The sequence below is a fragment of the Rhizophagus irregularis genome, chromosome 4 (assembly GCF_026210795.1).
Source record: "Rhizophagus irregularis chromosome 4, complete sequence".
Lineage (NCBI taxonomy): Eukaryota > Fungi > Glomeromycota > Glomeromycetes > Glomerales > Glomeraceae > Rhizophagus > Rhizophagus irregularis.
This window is the reverse complement of record NC_089432.1, coordinates 5,813,809-5,828,211: the sequence shown is the minus strand read 5'-3', so window position 1 is coordinate 5,828,211 and position 14,403 is coordinate 5,813,809. Positions and strand designations below refer to the sequence as shown.

Sequence of the window (14,403 nt, the reverse complement as noted above, 5' to 3'; positions counted from 1 at the left end):
AACGGTGACAAATATGGTAAAAATGACTTACCATAGAAAAAAGCGGTAGCCGGATTTGTTGCCACTTGATTATTTCGGCAAAGACCAGACCTTAACGACCTTATCTTAGGCCATGTGTAACCTGGCAACAAATCCGGCCATCATTTTCTTATGGGTCGTAAAACATCACCCATCCTATTATAGTAATGATCGACATAACTGTCACACATTGCATATATGCGTATAAATCCAAACAAATGCGACAAATGCGGCTACAAATTTATTTGTGATTCGTTTAAAGGACATAAATTAATCAATATGCAGGATTCTAGTTAATAAAAAAAACACCGATAAAGCGACTTCTACTTATAATAAAATTCGTGTTTTAGTTGGTAAAAAGGTTACTTCCCCCATTCCCCCATTCCCACCATTCCATCCATTCCTCCCACTTACTTTTTCTTTCTTTTGCTAAAGTTAATAGATAATAGGGAACTGCTAGCCAGTTTTCCATAAATTTTCTATCTCTTTAATAAAATGAATAATTCAATATTAAGAAGAAATTATATAAAGTTATTGGTATTTTTTTTTATCTTATTCTTTTTTTTAACGATAAAATTTAGTGACAATATTATTCCGCCAAATGACGATTTTTCGCAAATTGGTGAGATCTTTATAAACAAAATATTTTGTTATGAGTTTCAATTGTTATAGTTACTAACTTTTTCATTCCGACTGATTGTTAGTCGAGTGTAAAAGTGAATCGTGTAATAAACAAATAGATAATATAGAGAATGGCAAACATTTTAAACCTCCGGAAAAGACAACGAAGTCTGGCAAGAAGAGCGAGAATACAACGCTGTCATTTACTATAGTAACAGGAGCAAGTGCAAATCATTTCTGCGAATTGCAAAGTTGGTTATATTATATGTCAGAAACATCAAAAGAACTTCGGAAGGAATATAAACCAAGAATAATAGTGTATGATTTAGGTATGGTGGAATATCAAAAGAAAATATTAAATTTGCTAGAAAATAAGGGAGGATATTTTAATGAAATTCATGAATTTAATTTTGATAAATATCCGAAATTTTGGGACGTCAATGAAAATAGAGGAGAATATGCATGGAAACCTGGTATAATCAAAGAAGTTTCAATGAAATATCCCGGAATAATAATTTGGTTAGATAGTGGAAGTTTTTTATCAAAAGGATTTTTTGCTATGATAGAAGAATTACTTATACAATATAATGGATTCATTAGTCCTAAATCAAGTGGAAAATTATTAGAATGGACACATCCCGGTGTTTTTAAATATTTTAAACAAGACATTAAGGACTACATAAATAAAAATCATGATAATTGTAACGGAGCTGCAATAATATTTGATACAAATAAGACTCAATATTTAATTGATCAATGGTATGAATGTGCTCTTGTGAAAGAATGTATAGCTCCCGAAGACAGCAGCAGAGAAAATCATAGACAAGATCAAGCAATACTCACTTATTTAGTAATAAATGATAATAGATTGTGTAATTACCATAAATCATTTTTTGGCTTGAAAACTCACATGGATGACCAATGTGCTCGAAATATTTATTATTATGATAAATTGCATGGTGAATTCTATTGGCCATCAATCGAAGATCTTGAGGAAATCAACAGATTAAAAGAAGAATATACTGATCATGTAATTTATGACATATGGAGTGAAGGTGCTTTGGAAACATTATTATCTTCTTTCATAGAGCATTCATTATCAAAACATGAACAAATAGAAGCGGGTGAAAAATAGTTTCTTTTTATTTGAGTTTTGATGGAATGCATCTTTTAACTAATACGTGTCGTACTTTATATTCCTTTATACACTCTGTAATAGTAAGATAAGTTGTGGTTGATGGAATTATTACATAACATAAAACCAATGACTAACATATATCAAAATAATCATTAATATAATTGTGTTCTTAATGATTTTAAGATTAATTAATTAAAAACATACCTTTTTAACTTGTACGCAAACTCTATTTAAATTCATCATCCAGCTCCATGATGTCATGCAATTATTTCTAAAATCAACATCAACCTGTGAATTATCAAAATTCTGAGAAGTGTGAATCGGTAATATTATTACAGCGTACCTAATGACGAAATACACAATTGGAATATTAATGTTTACTTCCTGTGTCCCTTTTCACTCCCCAGAACATTATTACAAATTACTTACTCTGCATGTTTAAATACGGGTCCTTTCTCGTATAGTACATAATCTACTCCAAATTTCATACCACACCTAACAACCCATCCCAAACTACGAAAATAATGATACACAATATATCTAATTATAAATCCACTAGATGTAATCTGAAATGATTTCCAACTTTCTTCTGCACTCAATAGATTCTATTATTCACATAATCAATTAATATTATGTATATCATTTTTATATATAAAAATAAATTTACCCACATCTTGCAAATCATATATATCAAGTATTCCCAAACCATAACATAAAAAGAACGCTTCTTGTGTTGTTAACATCAATGTCTCTATATCCTCCAATAATACATTCTCTTCCTCTTGTGTTAAAGTCTGTTCTATTGTTTGTTCTTCGTCTTGTTCCTTTTCCTGTACTTCCTCTTTAGTTATCTGTTGAACTTTACTCATATTTTGAACCTGATTAACTCGACCCTTCTTATTTCGCTTTCTAACAATTCTCCGTTGCTCTGTAATTTGTTCTGCTGCCAACTTTTGTTTTTCTTTTCTTTTTCCTTTTCCATTATCATTATTACTATTTCTCCAAAACCAGGTAGGTTCACTTCTACTTAAATTACCTTTACCGAAAAATCCTTCTTTCCATAATTTTTCCATGTCTTCTCTGTTACATATTATAACCGCCTGAGTTTTCTCGTCATACTTACCTTTAATTTTTCTCGTCGAAGTAGTAAAAAGAGTAAAAGGGGTGAAATAGGAGAGAAAACGTGATAAAATAGAGGGAGAAAGTGACAGTGGAAGTGGAACTTTGTATGAAGATTTTTTTGTCGGTCCACTTGTTAAACTTGACTTTATTAAATTTGACATTGGGTTCACTTATCAGAATTATTGCAAGTCCCTAATTTTGTATCTAAATGATTAGAAAAATAATTAAATATGATTGGCTTTTGCGTATCGTTATTGCGTCAAGTACTATATGAGTATATGACTCACGTGTACTCATCTATACAATATTATTATTAGAGTTAGACGTATCGCTCAGATCGGAAAAAAAATTAACCGGTCAAACCGCAGTTACAATTGAGCACAATTTGTATAGCTCGATCGGATCATATCATACCATAGTTCATAATTGATATTTGGTCGGTTACACTAAAAATTATGACCAATAAATTTTAACTGTAGAATGATCAACTGACCGTTCAACTTGGTGATCGATTTTATAATAATCAATTGTAACTATGATCTGATTGGTTATACATTTTTCGGTCAATCCAGAAATGAACAGGCTACAAAATTGATTGTAATGAAAATTTTCTGATAGCAATGCGTGAAAAAATATTATTTATATATTATTTCATAATTTCACATTATATCCTTATTTCATTCACTCAGCAAATTCCTTTTGTGTCGAATAGTAATTATTATCAACGACAGGGTATTCTCGACTTTTCTCCTCCTCCATCAACACAATGTCAACACACGCAAACGAACACTAAAGTATTTAAATTAAAACATATATTACATCACGGTACAACTCCTTCCAACAGACATCTTTTTAGACAACTTAATATTAATGATATAGAAAAGGACCCATTGCACCCCACCGCTATAAATTTTAATGAACACGTAATCAATAGCATAAATGTTGACGGTTCAGAAGGAACTGGTGAAATGAATGTAAAGAATCTTCAAGTTAAAGAAGTACCTAATGCTAAAGACAAAACAACTGTATTATCAATGGCTAAAATGTCTTATGATGCTTATATTGAATTGGAACCATTAAAAGATCATTGGATTGATTTAGAAGATTGGGATGTAAGTGTACATATGACTTTAATATATATTTTTAAAAATTAAATTTAATAATTTAATTTCGATTACAGACAATACCATTCGGTTGGGAAAAAGATGGTGTTCGAGGATATGTTTTTTCTGATAGTGAAAATAAAACTATTATTGTTGCTATTAAAGGAACAAGTTTATCTTATTTACCATACGGTGGTGGACCAATATCGAAAAACGATAAATTTAATGTATGATTTTTTCTTTTTCTAATGTTCGGTATTTGTAATTTGTAATCGGCATTTAAAATATTAACATATATATAAAAAAAATCTCGCAGGATAATTTAATGTTTTCTTGTTGTTGTGCAAAAATTGATATAACTTGGAAAGGTGTATGTGGATGTTATAAAAGTGGTTGGAATTGTGATAATACCTGTTTACATAAGGAATCTAATGTTGAGGGTTCTTATTTTATTAGCGCCAAGGTATGCTTTTATTTATTATATACTGTATTAAAAAATATGTAATTATAATTGATTTTTGGAAAATATAGATAATATACGAAAAGGTTAAAAAAGATTTTCCAGATTCTGATATTTGGTTAACAGGCCATTCTCTAGGTAATATTTAACAATTAATCCCTTTAATCTTTAGTAGAAAGAGTTTTTGTTTTCTTTTTCATGACATCGTTATTTCTCTTATCTATAACATAGGTGGATCTTTAGCATCATTATTAGCATTAAATAATAGTTTACCAGCATTTACATATCAAACACCGGGTGAATTATTATATGCAAAAAGACTAGGATTAATTACACATGATTCTCATAAATTACCCATTTATCATTTTGGTCATACAGCTGATCCTATATTTATGGGTGTATGTAATGGCAGGTCAAGTATTTGTTATCATTGGGGGTTTGCTGTAAGTAATAATATTAGTTTTTTATTACACTTTTCGTTAACAGACAGCATTTACTAATTAAAAAATTCTTTTTTTTACATCTAATGTTTAACTAAAAGATGGAAACCAAATGTCATACAGGTTTGTCATGTGTGTATAATACAAAATCAAAGTTGGGTTGGAAATCTGATATAAGAAGTCATGGTATAGTACCTTTTATTGAAGTTATTGATAATTGGAATGATATAACTAACGGTAAAGATGATGTTGCTAGTTGTATTAATGAGGAAAATTGTAAAGATTGTCAACATTGGAATTTCGTATAATAAAGGTTTATCACCAAGTCTAGTATTAATATTTTGATATTCCTAATTGATTTATAATTTACCGTATTTTTTAGCTTTTTCGTAAGCTTTTTTTTCACTTTGTTCATTTTCAAGTGTGCCCCTGATTCTATTAATTTTCTTTTTATAAACAACATCTTTTTCTTTGATCTCAATAATATGCTGTTTAGCAATAAATTGACTATCTTTACGTAACTCTCTTATTGCTCCTTTATGTTCTCTCTTATATTGTGATTTAAGTTTATTTATCTTTGCGCGATCTTTATTCGTATCATAATATTTGTCAATAGAGAAGCTATAAAAAGACAAATAGGAAAAAATTATCAGTTAAATGTGAAAAACTGAACGTATAATATATAGAAATAATTATGTACTTTTCTTGGAATTTAGGAATATATGTGGGGATCGGAATTGGTTTATGCAATTGTAGTTCAAGTGGTTTCCGATTTTGTTTAGAAAACTTTTGAAATCGTCGTAATGTTTCCTGAATAGTCTCTATCTTGTTCTACATAAAAAAAAAAGTGTTAATGCTATATTCAAAAAAAAATGAACCACCATAATAATACCTTAACTAACTCCTCAAATTTATTTAATGGGTAACTAGACAATAATTCCGATACAGGATTAAATAATTCTATGAAAGCAGAAGTAGAATTATATAATTTTGCATATAATTCTATGATATGTAAAGTAGCTAATAATACCGATACTCTACAGGAAAAGGAAAAAAAAAATATAACTTTTGAATTTTCATATATTTTATACTTAATTCGAATACATAATAATAAAGCTTATTTTACCTAAAATCATCAGTATCTAAATTATCAACGTTTTTATTTAATATTTCGGAAAATTTTAATAATTTAATTTCGATATTCTTTCCATCTTTTATTTGAAGTATAGAAGGTATGGAATTAATACTATTAGGAAATGGAAATGTTCCAGGGATTGATGGTGTATTATTGAATGTATTTTTCGGTGCAAGATATACGAGTGTCGTAAATAAAAAATTAATCGCTTCAGGAATGATACGTTGTGATAAGGCTTGATACTAAAAAGGAATATTCTTCTTAACAACAACTTGCAAACAAAAAGTTAATTTCTTCATATTACTCACCTCATATAATAAATTACACAAAAACAATCCAGATATTAAATCTTTTCCATTAATAACTTGACATTGAGACAAATATTGTCCAATTAATAATAAAGTTGGAGTAATAATGTTATGATGAAAATCTGACGTAGAAAATACTTTCCCGAATAGCTTAAATAAAAAAAGATCGGTAATTCCTGGAAACTTATTATTTCTCACTAAACTATTTTTTTGATAATCGATTTTTTCTTTAAAATATTTAATAGTATATTCTGGTATTTGTTGTACTAAATCGTATATTTGTAATGATAATCGATTTATCAAATGCATTTGACATGGAATTTCTTGTATCCGAATATAAATGTAGTCCATCAAGATATTAAAAAAATTCTAAATTGGAAAAGTATTATAATTATAATTATTTAAATCGTATTAAACTGAGCATCGTATATATCATACCTCTAATTTTTCTTGGTTATCGGGAGAAAGTTTTATATGATGAAGGATTCGAATACGATGTACAACTACTGGCACATCTTTATCCTCAACATCCTCTAAAATTTCCAAAAAATTTTCCATAGTTGAAGGACAAGGGAAAATGTATGCTAATACAGATTCACTTTTATTATTTTCTTCTTTGTTCTTTTCCTTTTTAGTAGCCTGAGAATCTACACGATTCTTAGTCTGGAGTATCTTAACTTTTTTAAATGAAAAATCATTAATGTCTTCTAAGAGATGACATTCGTTATCAATATAGTTGTCTTCCCCTTCATTGTCTTCATCACTCTCATCATTCTCTTCGTCCTCGCCCTCCTCTTCATCTTGGCTTTTTTTTTCATCATCTATATCTATTTCGTCTGATTCTCCATATTGTGTTCTTCCAATAGTACCAAAATTTCTTAAAGTAATTCCTTTCCCTAATCCAAAATCATCATTATCATTCTTATCCGTCAAATAATCTTCACCTAAATCATCAGCTATTGGAAAACGTCTTTGTTTTTTATGTTTACTTTTATTATCATCATCTTCTGATCCTGAACTCAAGCCTTCCATGCGTCTTTTTCTTGCATTCTATGAACCAAAAAAAAATTATTCTTTATTACACTAATTTAAAATAAATATTTGTGATAATTTTTATACCTCTAATCTTTCTAATTTTTCTTTCTCTTCTAATGCAATTTCTTCTTCGGATTTGGTTCTATTTGTAGGTCTTGCTCGTTTTTCAAAAGCTAATTCACGAACAATTTTATCATATTCTTCATATTTTTCATCAGACCTGTCAACTTCTATTGAACCAGATTGCTGAAAAAAAGAATTACTGTTTAGAGAATATATAACAATTAATATGAAGCTGCATTTCATAGAATACCTTCAGAAAACCAGATTCTTGAAAAGGTTCACCATGAGGTATAATAAGTAAATTACGGATTGAATCTAATTCAATATCTAATTCTTGTCGAACTTTTTCATCTTCATCTTTCTCCAATTGACACTTGTACTTAAATAATAAATAAGTTTAGTTTATATGATGAATATAATAATTTGATAGAATTCAAATAAATAAAAAATACTTTGTGCATTTTACTCTTAGCAATAATTTCTTTCATAACTTCATTTTTGTATTTCTTGCGTCCAACATCCTAAATTTACAAAATTTATAATGTGTTAATAAAGACTATAATATTCTATAATTATTAAATATATTGTAGTAAATTACATTGTCATTCGTAATTTCGAACCCACCAAAGTGGCTTCTAGATACAGTCTCCATATCAATAACGCCTAATCATATAAAATTAAAAATTAATTACAGGATAATTTAAATTTTATATACAAAAATGTAATTACAAAATAGTCTCGATTAAAATAATACCCTTTTCATCATCTTCGCTTAAAACCAAATCTGGTTCATCAAAATCGTCTATTTCAGCCAAAGATTGACCATAATGAGTCAAATCATCATCATCCTCTTCAAGATTAAATAATGATTTCGATCGCTTCTATTATTGAGATGTTTTATAAATTAATTGATTAATTGAATTATTGAATTAAGAATTTACTTTAAATAAATTGTAAAAATACTTGTCGTTCTTTAGTAAATCTTTCTAAAAATTTTTCTTCAGGTGAAATATTTGAATTATTTTCACCAAACCGGTGATCGACTATTCCTCCAACTTTATTTTTGTTCTCCATTTCAACAAGTAACGTTTTCATTCTCTGTTATTATTAAAATTTATTTAGAACAATTCGCTTAAAAACAAAAAAAAAATTTATATACAAGCCTTTTCAATTCCAATTTGCCTTTTTAATCCAGGTTTACCTTGAACACCTTTAATTTTCTTTCCTAATACGTCATGTTTAACTTTATTAACTTTCAATTCAAAAGGATTGATTTGGTTTGGCGCTAAACTATTCAACTTAGAAATATTAGCATTCCCATCTCTTGGGTGTGTTCTTTTTTTGCTAGCTGAGCGTGATTTTGGTCCTACTAGCCCAACATCCTTTAAAGTAGCATTTAAACGTTTTAAGGCCGAACTTCTACCACTTTTCGGTTTGGTTACTCTCATATTTTCTAAAGTTTGTTTTTTTTTCGAAACAATAAGAAATTTATCAAAAAAAAAATTTACTAGGAAAATCTCATCTTTATAAGTCACGTGCCAATTTAATTTATACGGTATTATAATCAATATTTTTGAATTTAAGTTAGGTTTTTTTTTAATAAAAAGTTGAAATCAATTTATAAATCAATCTTGCTTTTAATGCTTTTAGTAAAAAAAACTGACTAAAATATAACTACAGAATAAAATATCACTATATATTATTTATCAGTCAAAATTTTAAGAGTTCTAATTTTTTTTTTAAAAAAAAAATTAATCGTTAATTTATAAAATTTATAAACAAAAAAAAAATGTTAAATTTTACTATATGCCTACCTAACGGAAGTCCTAGTAGATTCTTTAAATTGACGCTTCTTCTTTATAATTTTACCAGCCTTACGTTTTTCAGCTGCAATAATTTCAGCTCTTTGTAATATTTTAGCATAAGGGTTAAGACGAATCTTAACACCATTATTACGCAAGGGATTCTTCTTTTGAGTAAATGGGCGTTTTTCATGTTTTTCGCCGGCAGGTCGAAGAACCGATTGAATTTCTTTAGAATTGATAATACTGGTAACATCTGAATTGGTAATAATGTGTGATGGAAGACTGTGATAAATTCAGAGAATGAATATAAAATAATAGTTTAAATTGTATTTTTTTCTAAAAATAAAAATAAAAAAAATACACATACTGATAATCTCTTTTAAGAGCAGCGGATTTCCTATAAGTTCCAAACAAACTATCCAATAAAGCAAAAGCACCCTGAGACCAAATAATAAATCTACCAACGTGGCCACCAGGAGCTAACTGTAATAAATTTAATCTTCTAACATTAACTAATTCAACACCAGGAATATTACGAAAAGCTTTAACGACGCCATTATCTTCATTATAAACAATAAGTGGACCTCTACGTTGACGATGTCTACGATTACGCAATTTGCCTTTACCAGCTCTTAATTTACGAGAATTTGAAACCTTTACTACATCTCTATAAGCATGAACAGTTTTAAGAAGTGCCACTGCTGCTTTAGTTTTAGTTAAAGACTCAATGCCACTACCAATTACAAGCGGTACTTCCTGAATTTCTTCAATACGATGTCCTCTTGCTAATACGAGCGATGGAATTGATGATGCTGCTAAAGCTGATGCTGTGGCAAATCTTTTTTGATTCAAATTAGTTTTAACATGCCATTTACGCCAAATTTTGGTAGGTGCAAACATACGACCACCTCGACACATATTACCAAAAGCACCCTAATTAATACCAAGAAAACAAATAAATAATTAATTAATAAAAATAAATAAATTTTTACACTAATTATGACCAGTATCTTAATAATTTATATCAACCTGTCCAGCACGGTGAGTACCGCCCCCAGACACACGAGGAATACGGGCAACTGCACGACCAGTACCCCAAGATTCAGCTGAAGTTTGATGTCCAGCTTTTGAAGAAACCGCATAAGGCTGACGATTACTCTTTGAGATGTTTGTATGAACAACCCTCACAATATCAGGACGAATTGGAGCTTTAAAAACAGCTGGAAGTACATGCTTTCCAATAGTACTATCTCCTGACTCAGAGTAAATATTGATCTGGGGTCTTATAGCTGCAGACTGAAATTTAAAATCAAAATTGATTATGAAGTATAAGAAGATTCAATGAAATTATTTATAAAAACAATGGATTGATAAAAAACTCACCATCGTTATTAATGACGAGAGGAGAAAAGGAAGAACTGTAAAAAAAAATTTTTTGAGATTTGTACCACAGATCTGGAAAATCACATGATATCCATCAAAAGATGGACATTATAACAAATAATAAATAAAAGTTTTCGTCAAAATTTATTTTTGGCACCCGACGTTAATATAAATGAGTAAACCAAGGCCTAGATCATTTTCTGCAACTCCTTCAGCTGAGCAGACCAGTAAAAATGTTATAACAGCATCCGCTAAGGGGTTACTTACCGAGCAACAAGTTAACAAGGTACTTTGATATTTACCTGACTAGCCAATGATAAATATCTTGTATTCAACGCGTTATTTCGTAAAATAAAGCTTACTGCACAGCTAGCGAACATTCGTCAAAGCACCAATGGGAAAAGTTTCGAATCGTCAACAAATAAATCACGCGTTTCTCAATATAAATTAACCCCTGAAGGTAACTTTTTTAGAATGAGGACACTGGTATATACATTTTGTAGTTAACTAACTTTAGAATTAACCATTATTCTCAATAAGGTTATACCTCAAAGTCATTTTATGATGAACGTGAGTTCATTAGCGCGCCATTAAATTCTAGAGTTCGTTATTCACCGACGGTACGTAGTGCATTTTTATAAAAAGGGGGATCATAAACACTAAATTAATCGTATATTTTAATTATTATAAGAGCAGCGGGACATCAATGAAAAAGATTTGAAAATAGGTTTATTACCACTGCAATTACAAGAATATGCAATTATCGAGGATTTATTATTCGTGATGATGGTATGAAATAAATTACTTAAGGATATTTATTTCACTATAGTAATATTGACACCTTCAATACTACTAAAGGGGATAGAAGGCAAATGTATCTTAATGGGCAAATCTGAAGAACAGACAGAAAGATTCAACTATTATGTAGATGAATCACTAGGTATTAATTTTTCCTCATTAGTATAGTTAACATTTAATAATTATATATTTGTTTTATCATTGTTCTCAGATCCTTCTTTTAAGGACTTGACCGAACGCATTTTACCCCTTGCAACGTATTTTACTTCAATCGATGCTTTTATTGAAAAGCATTCTAAGTTTGAATATGGATTTGTCAGCCATGCTTTATGTGCAGCCATGCGCGGGTTATTAAAGGTATTAATATATATCTGATCTTATATTCGGCAGAACTCGATAGTTTAAAAATAAAATCGACTTTTTCTTATTTATCCTCAGGAATATCTCATTCTAATTACTCAATTAGAGCATCAGTTCAGAACGTCACCTTCTTTTACTCTTCAAAAGTTTTGGTTCTATGTGCATCCGACTTTACATACAATGTCGAATCTTCATTCACTGGTAATGGATATTCTAGATGCGGCACAGGATGCAAGTGAAGATGAAGACGATATATTAATAGTTGAGGGTTTTAATAATAAAAAAGATGAAATACCGCAACAGATCAAAGGTGGTGGCATACTAACTATATTGGTTGATAGAATGACTACAATGAGCGGGTAAATAGACAGATATCACATAAAATATTATTTACTCTACCATTTATTAATAATAAAATGTCGTCTCCGAATAGCGATTTAGCAACGAAAAAGCTTTATGTGCATTTACTATCAAAAGCCTCGCAGCCTTATGTATCAATGTTACACTCCTGGATACACCATGGCGAAATTCGAGATCCATATGAAGAGTTCATGATACAGGAACGTAAAAATGTTAAAAAGGAAAATTTAAAAGAAGATTTCAACGATGCGTACTGGGAGGCCCGTTACACAATTCGCGATAAAACTTTACCTCCATTTTTGATTCCATTCAAGAATAAGATATTATTAGCTGGTAAATATCTTAATGTGATTCGCGAATGTGGAATTGCAATTCAAGAACCACAACAACAATCAACCGAAGAAGTTGTGGGAAAGGATGGTGTAGATAGAACTGATGTAAATGTGAACAGTGATATTTTGGTAGCTATGGATGGTGGAAGGTTAGTGGTCTTCAAAATACTTATTAATTATTAATTATAATGATATTAAATATATTGGTAACCTTTTATAAACGATCTATCATTAGGTTCGTAGATAATATTGAGATTGCTTATAAATGCGCAAATAGAACTCTATTAGATCTATTATTGAAAGATCAGCAACTTATCGCTCGTCTACGGTATACAAAATTTAATTTATTGTTGCTTTAAAAATTTTTAAAAATTTAACTAACAGGCAAGAAATGTGATTCCTATGTATAGATCGATCAAACGTTATTTCTTCCTAGACCAATCTGACTTTTTTACGCACTTCCTTGACCTTGCCTCAGCTGAATTGAAAAAACCCTCCAAAGATGTTTCTCTTACAAAGCTTCAGTCTCTACTTGATTTAGTCCTTCGTAATCCTTCTTCAGTTGCTTACACTGATCCATTTAAGGAAGATGTGAAAGTTGAAATGAGTACCGTTGGTCTAGTAGACCAATTGCTACGCATTATCAATGTTGCCGGAATGATGGAACCGACTCCTGCATTTAGTCGGGCAAATCGTTTGGCTGAAAGCTTTGCTTTCAGAAAGGAAAATGTAAAGATGGGAGATGTTGAAAGCGAAAATGAAGGTTCAGAAGATGGCGTAGGAAGTGGTACGGAAAAACCAGGCTATGCTTCTAGTGTGGCAGGTAGCGTCACTGGAAGTATTGTTAGCAGTTTGGCTGGAAGTATATCTGGGAGTATCATGGGTGGAAGTAACAAACAACCATTGACAGGTTAGCTTTCTATGACCATTTGGACAATATCTTGTTTTCTAACTTGTGTTAGTCCCATTTAATGATAGTTTGTTTATTATAGGAATTGAAGCACTTACTTTGGATTATATCGTTACCTTTCCGTTATCCTTAGTTATTTCTCGTAAAGCACTTACCAAATATCAACTATTGTTTCGACATTTACTTTATCTTAAATATATCGAACAATTACTATGTAATACGTGGACTGAGCATACTAAATCATTCCATTGGCGTCGTGGTTCAGGACATCCAGCTCTAGAAGCATGGAAAAGCCGTGCTTTTGCTCTCAGGCAGAGGATGTTAGTTTTCGTGCAACAGTTTTCGTATTACGTAACAAGTGAAGTTTTAGAGCCTCAATGGAGAAATTTGGAAGCAAATTTAGTTAAGGTAATCAATCCCTTTATAATTATTACTTTTAAGAGAATAGATATATAAATTCTTCTTTCTATGCAGGTTTCAACAGTTGATCAAGTGTTGCAATATCATTCCGATTTTCTGGATACTTGTCTTAAAGAATGCATGTTAACTAATGCTAAATTATTGAGAGTAAGTTATGTACAATAAAAGATTTCATTATATTAGAATTAAATTAATTGTTCTAAATACTTCATTTATTTAATTTTAGATTTATGCAAAAATGGTACATACAATAGTATTATTCTGTCTTTATTATGATAAATTCACGAGGTCCCTTATTGCACTTGAATCACAATTATCACAAGTGGAATCCACGTCTACTCCTTCACAAATGGACTCTATAGATAGGACATTACATAAATTTGAAGATAATTTTTTTTATCATATAAAATTATTAATTGAAGCTTTAAATTTTTATTCAGCTACTGAAACAGTTCAATTTCTATGTTTAGTAGTTAGATTGGATTATAATTTGTATTATGCTAATCATGAAGGATCAAATGGTAGTGGCATGGGAGGAGGATATTAACGACATATATGTTTAAAATAAATGGTTTCCGAGAGACCTTTTGAG

General features: G+C 29.9%; 6 protein-coding genes across 7 annotated transcripts; 3 read left to right on the top strand and 3 right to left on the bottom strand.

Annotated features, from left to right (window-relative positions):
- The first annotated feature begins 256 nt into the window (after positions 1-256).
- OCT59_024551 (uncharacterized protein) lies at positions 257-1,926 on the top strand. The gene is made up of 2 exons (XM_025322681.2): positions 257-640; positions 723-1,926. Exons 1-2 carry the CDS (start codon positions 514-516, stop codon positions 1,772-1,774), a joined length of 1,179 nt encoding a protein of 392 aa, XP_025165724.2. The 5' UTR covers positions 257-513; the 3' UTR covers positions 1,775-1,926.
- Positions 1,755-3,076, bottom strand: OCT59_024550 (uncharacterized protein). The gene is made up of 4 exons (XM_025309666.2): positions 2,449-3,076; positions 2,207-2,382; positions 1,982-2,120; positions 1,755-1,907 (listed from the first exon to the last, which is right to left on the bottom strand). The coding sequence occupies exons 1-4, from the start codon at positions 3,058-3,060 to the stop codon at positions 1,782-1,784; spliced, it is 1,053 nt and encodes a 350-aa protein (XP_025165723.1). The 5' UTR covers positions 3,061-3,076; the 3' UTR covers positions 1,755-1,781.
- A 443-nt stretch (positions 3,077-3,519) lies between these two features.
- Positions 3,520-5,254, top strand: OCT59_024549 (uncharacterized protein; the record flags this gene model as incomplete). The annotated part of the gene is made up of 6 exons (XM_066135504.1): positions 3,520-4,011; positions 4,080-4,229; positions 4,319-4,465; positions 4,534-4,600; positions 4,694-4,905; positions 5,004-5,254. The coding sequence occupies 6 exons, from the start codon at positions 3,520-3,522 to the stop codon at positions 5,208-5,210; spliced, it is 1,275 nt and encodes a 424-aa protein (XP_065991515.1). The 3' UTR covers positions 5,211-5,254.
- Positions 5,255-5,261: 7 nt separating this feature from the next.
- Positions 5,262-8,936, bottom strand: OCT59_024548 (uncharacterized protein; the record flags this gene model as incomplete). 2 transcript variants are annotated; one of them, XM_066135502.1, is made up of 13 exons in its annotated part: positions 8,607-8,936; positions 8,407-8,541; positions 8,198-8,324; positions 8,042-8,106; positions 7,896-7,964; positions 7,694-7,822; positions 7,465-7,626; positions 6,784-7,395; positions 6,346-6,714; positions 6,029-6,279; positions 5,795-5,939; positions 5,603-5,733; positions 5,262-5,523 (listed from the first exon to the last, which is right to left on the bottom strand). In XM_066135502.1, exons 1-13 carry the CDS (start codon positions 8,889-8,891, stop codon positions 5,262-5,264), a joined length of 2,742 nt encoding a protein of 913 aa, XP_065991513.1. In that variant the 5' UTR covers positions 8,892-8,936. The 2 variants fall into 2 exon arrangements, with proteins under 2 accessions (XP_065991513.1, XP_065991514.1); XM_066135503.1 differs by having other exon boundaries at positions 8,645-8,936.
- A 58-nt stretch (positions 8,937-8,994) lies between these two features.
- On the bottom strand, positions 8,995-10,670 carry OCT59_024547 (60S ribosomal protein uL4). The gene is made up of 5 exons (XM_025322680.2): positions 10,632-10,670; positions 10,278-10,544; positions 9,616-10,181; positions 9,258-9,530; positions 8,995-9,170 (listed from the first exon to the last, which is right to left on the bottom strand). The coding sequence occupies exons 1-5, from the start codon at positions 10,632-10,634 to the stop codon at positions 9,143-9,145; spliced, it is 1,137 nt and encodes a 378-aa protein (XP_025165720.1). The 5' UTR covers positions 10,635-10,670; the 3' UTR covers positions 8,995-9,142.
- Positions 10,671-10,783: 113 nt separating this feature from the next.
- On the top strand, positions 10,784-14,358 carry OCT59_024546 (uncharacterized protein; the record flags this gene model as incomplete). Its single annotated transcript, XM_025323342.2, has 13 exons — positions 10,784-10,917; positions 10,989-11,091; positions 11,172-11,251; positions 11,328-11,420; positions 11,490-11,571; positions 11,641-11,786; positions 11,868-12,148; positions 12,223-12,630; positions 12,717-12,809; positions 12,892-13,391; positions 13,474-13,799; positions 13,866-13,958; positions 14,038-14,358. Exons 1-13 carry the CDS (start codon positions 10,804-10,806, stop codon positions 14,356-14,358), a joined length of 2,640 nt encoding a protein of 879 aa, XP_025165718.2. The 5' UTR covers positions 10,784-10,803.
- Positions 14,359-14,403: the final 45 nt, after the last annotated feature.

Excerpts from the sequence above, each read along its gene's own strand:
- OCT59_024547 (XM_025322680.2), bottom strand. Across the intron at positions 10,182-10,277 it reads GTACTCACCGTGCTGGACAG|GGTGCTTTTGGTAATATGTG; the intron begins GTTGATATAAAT and ends GGTATTAATTAG. Across the intron at positions 9,531-9,615 it reads GCTCTTAAAAGAGATTATCA|TCTTCCATCACACATTATTA; the intron begins GTATGTGTATTT and ends AATTTATCACAG.
- OCT59_024551 (XM_025322681.2), top strand. The coding sequence starts at position 514 with ATGAATAATTCAATATTAAGAAGAAATTATATAAAGTTATTGGTATTT. Across the intron at positions 641-722 it reads TGACGATTTTTCGCAAATTG|TCGAGTGTAAAAGTGAATCG; the intron begins GTGAGATCTTTA and ends ACTGATTGTTAG.
- OCT59_024550 (XM_025309666.2), bottom strand. The coding sequence starts at position 3,060 with ATGTCAAATTTAATAAAGTCAAGTTTAACAAGTGGACCGACAAAAAAA. Across the intron at positions 2,383-2,448 it reads ATATATATGATTTGCAAGAT|AATCTATTGAGTGCAGAAGA; the intron begins GTGGGTAAATTT and ends TGTGAATAATAG. Across the intron at positions 1,908-1,981 it reads TTTGCGTACAAGTTAAAAAG|TCATTGGTTTTATGTTATGT; the intron begins GTATGTTTTTAA and ends GATATATGTTAG.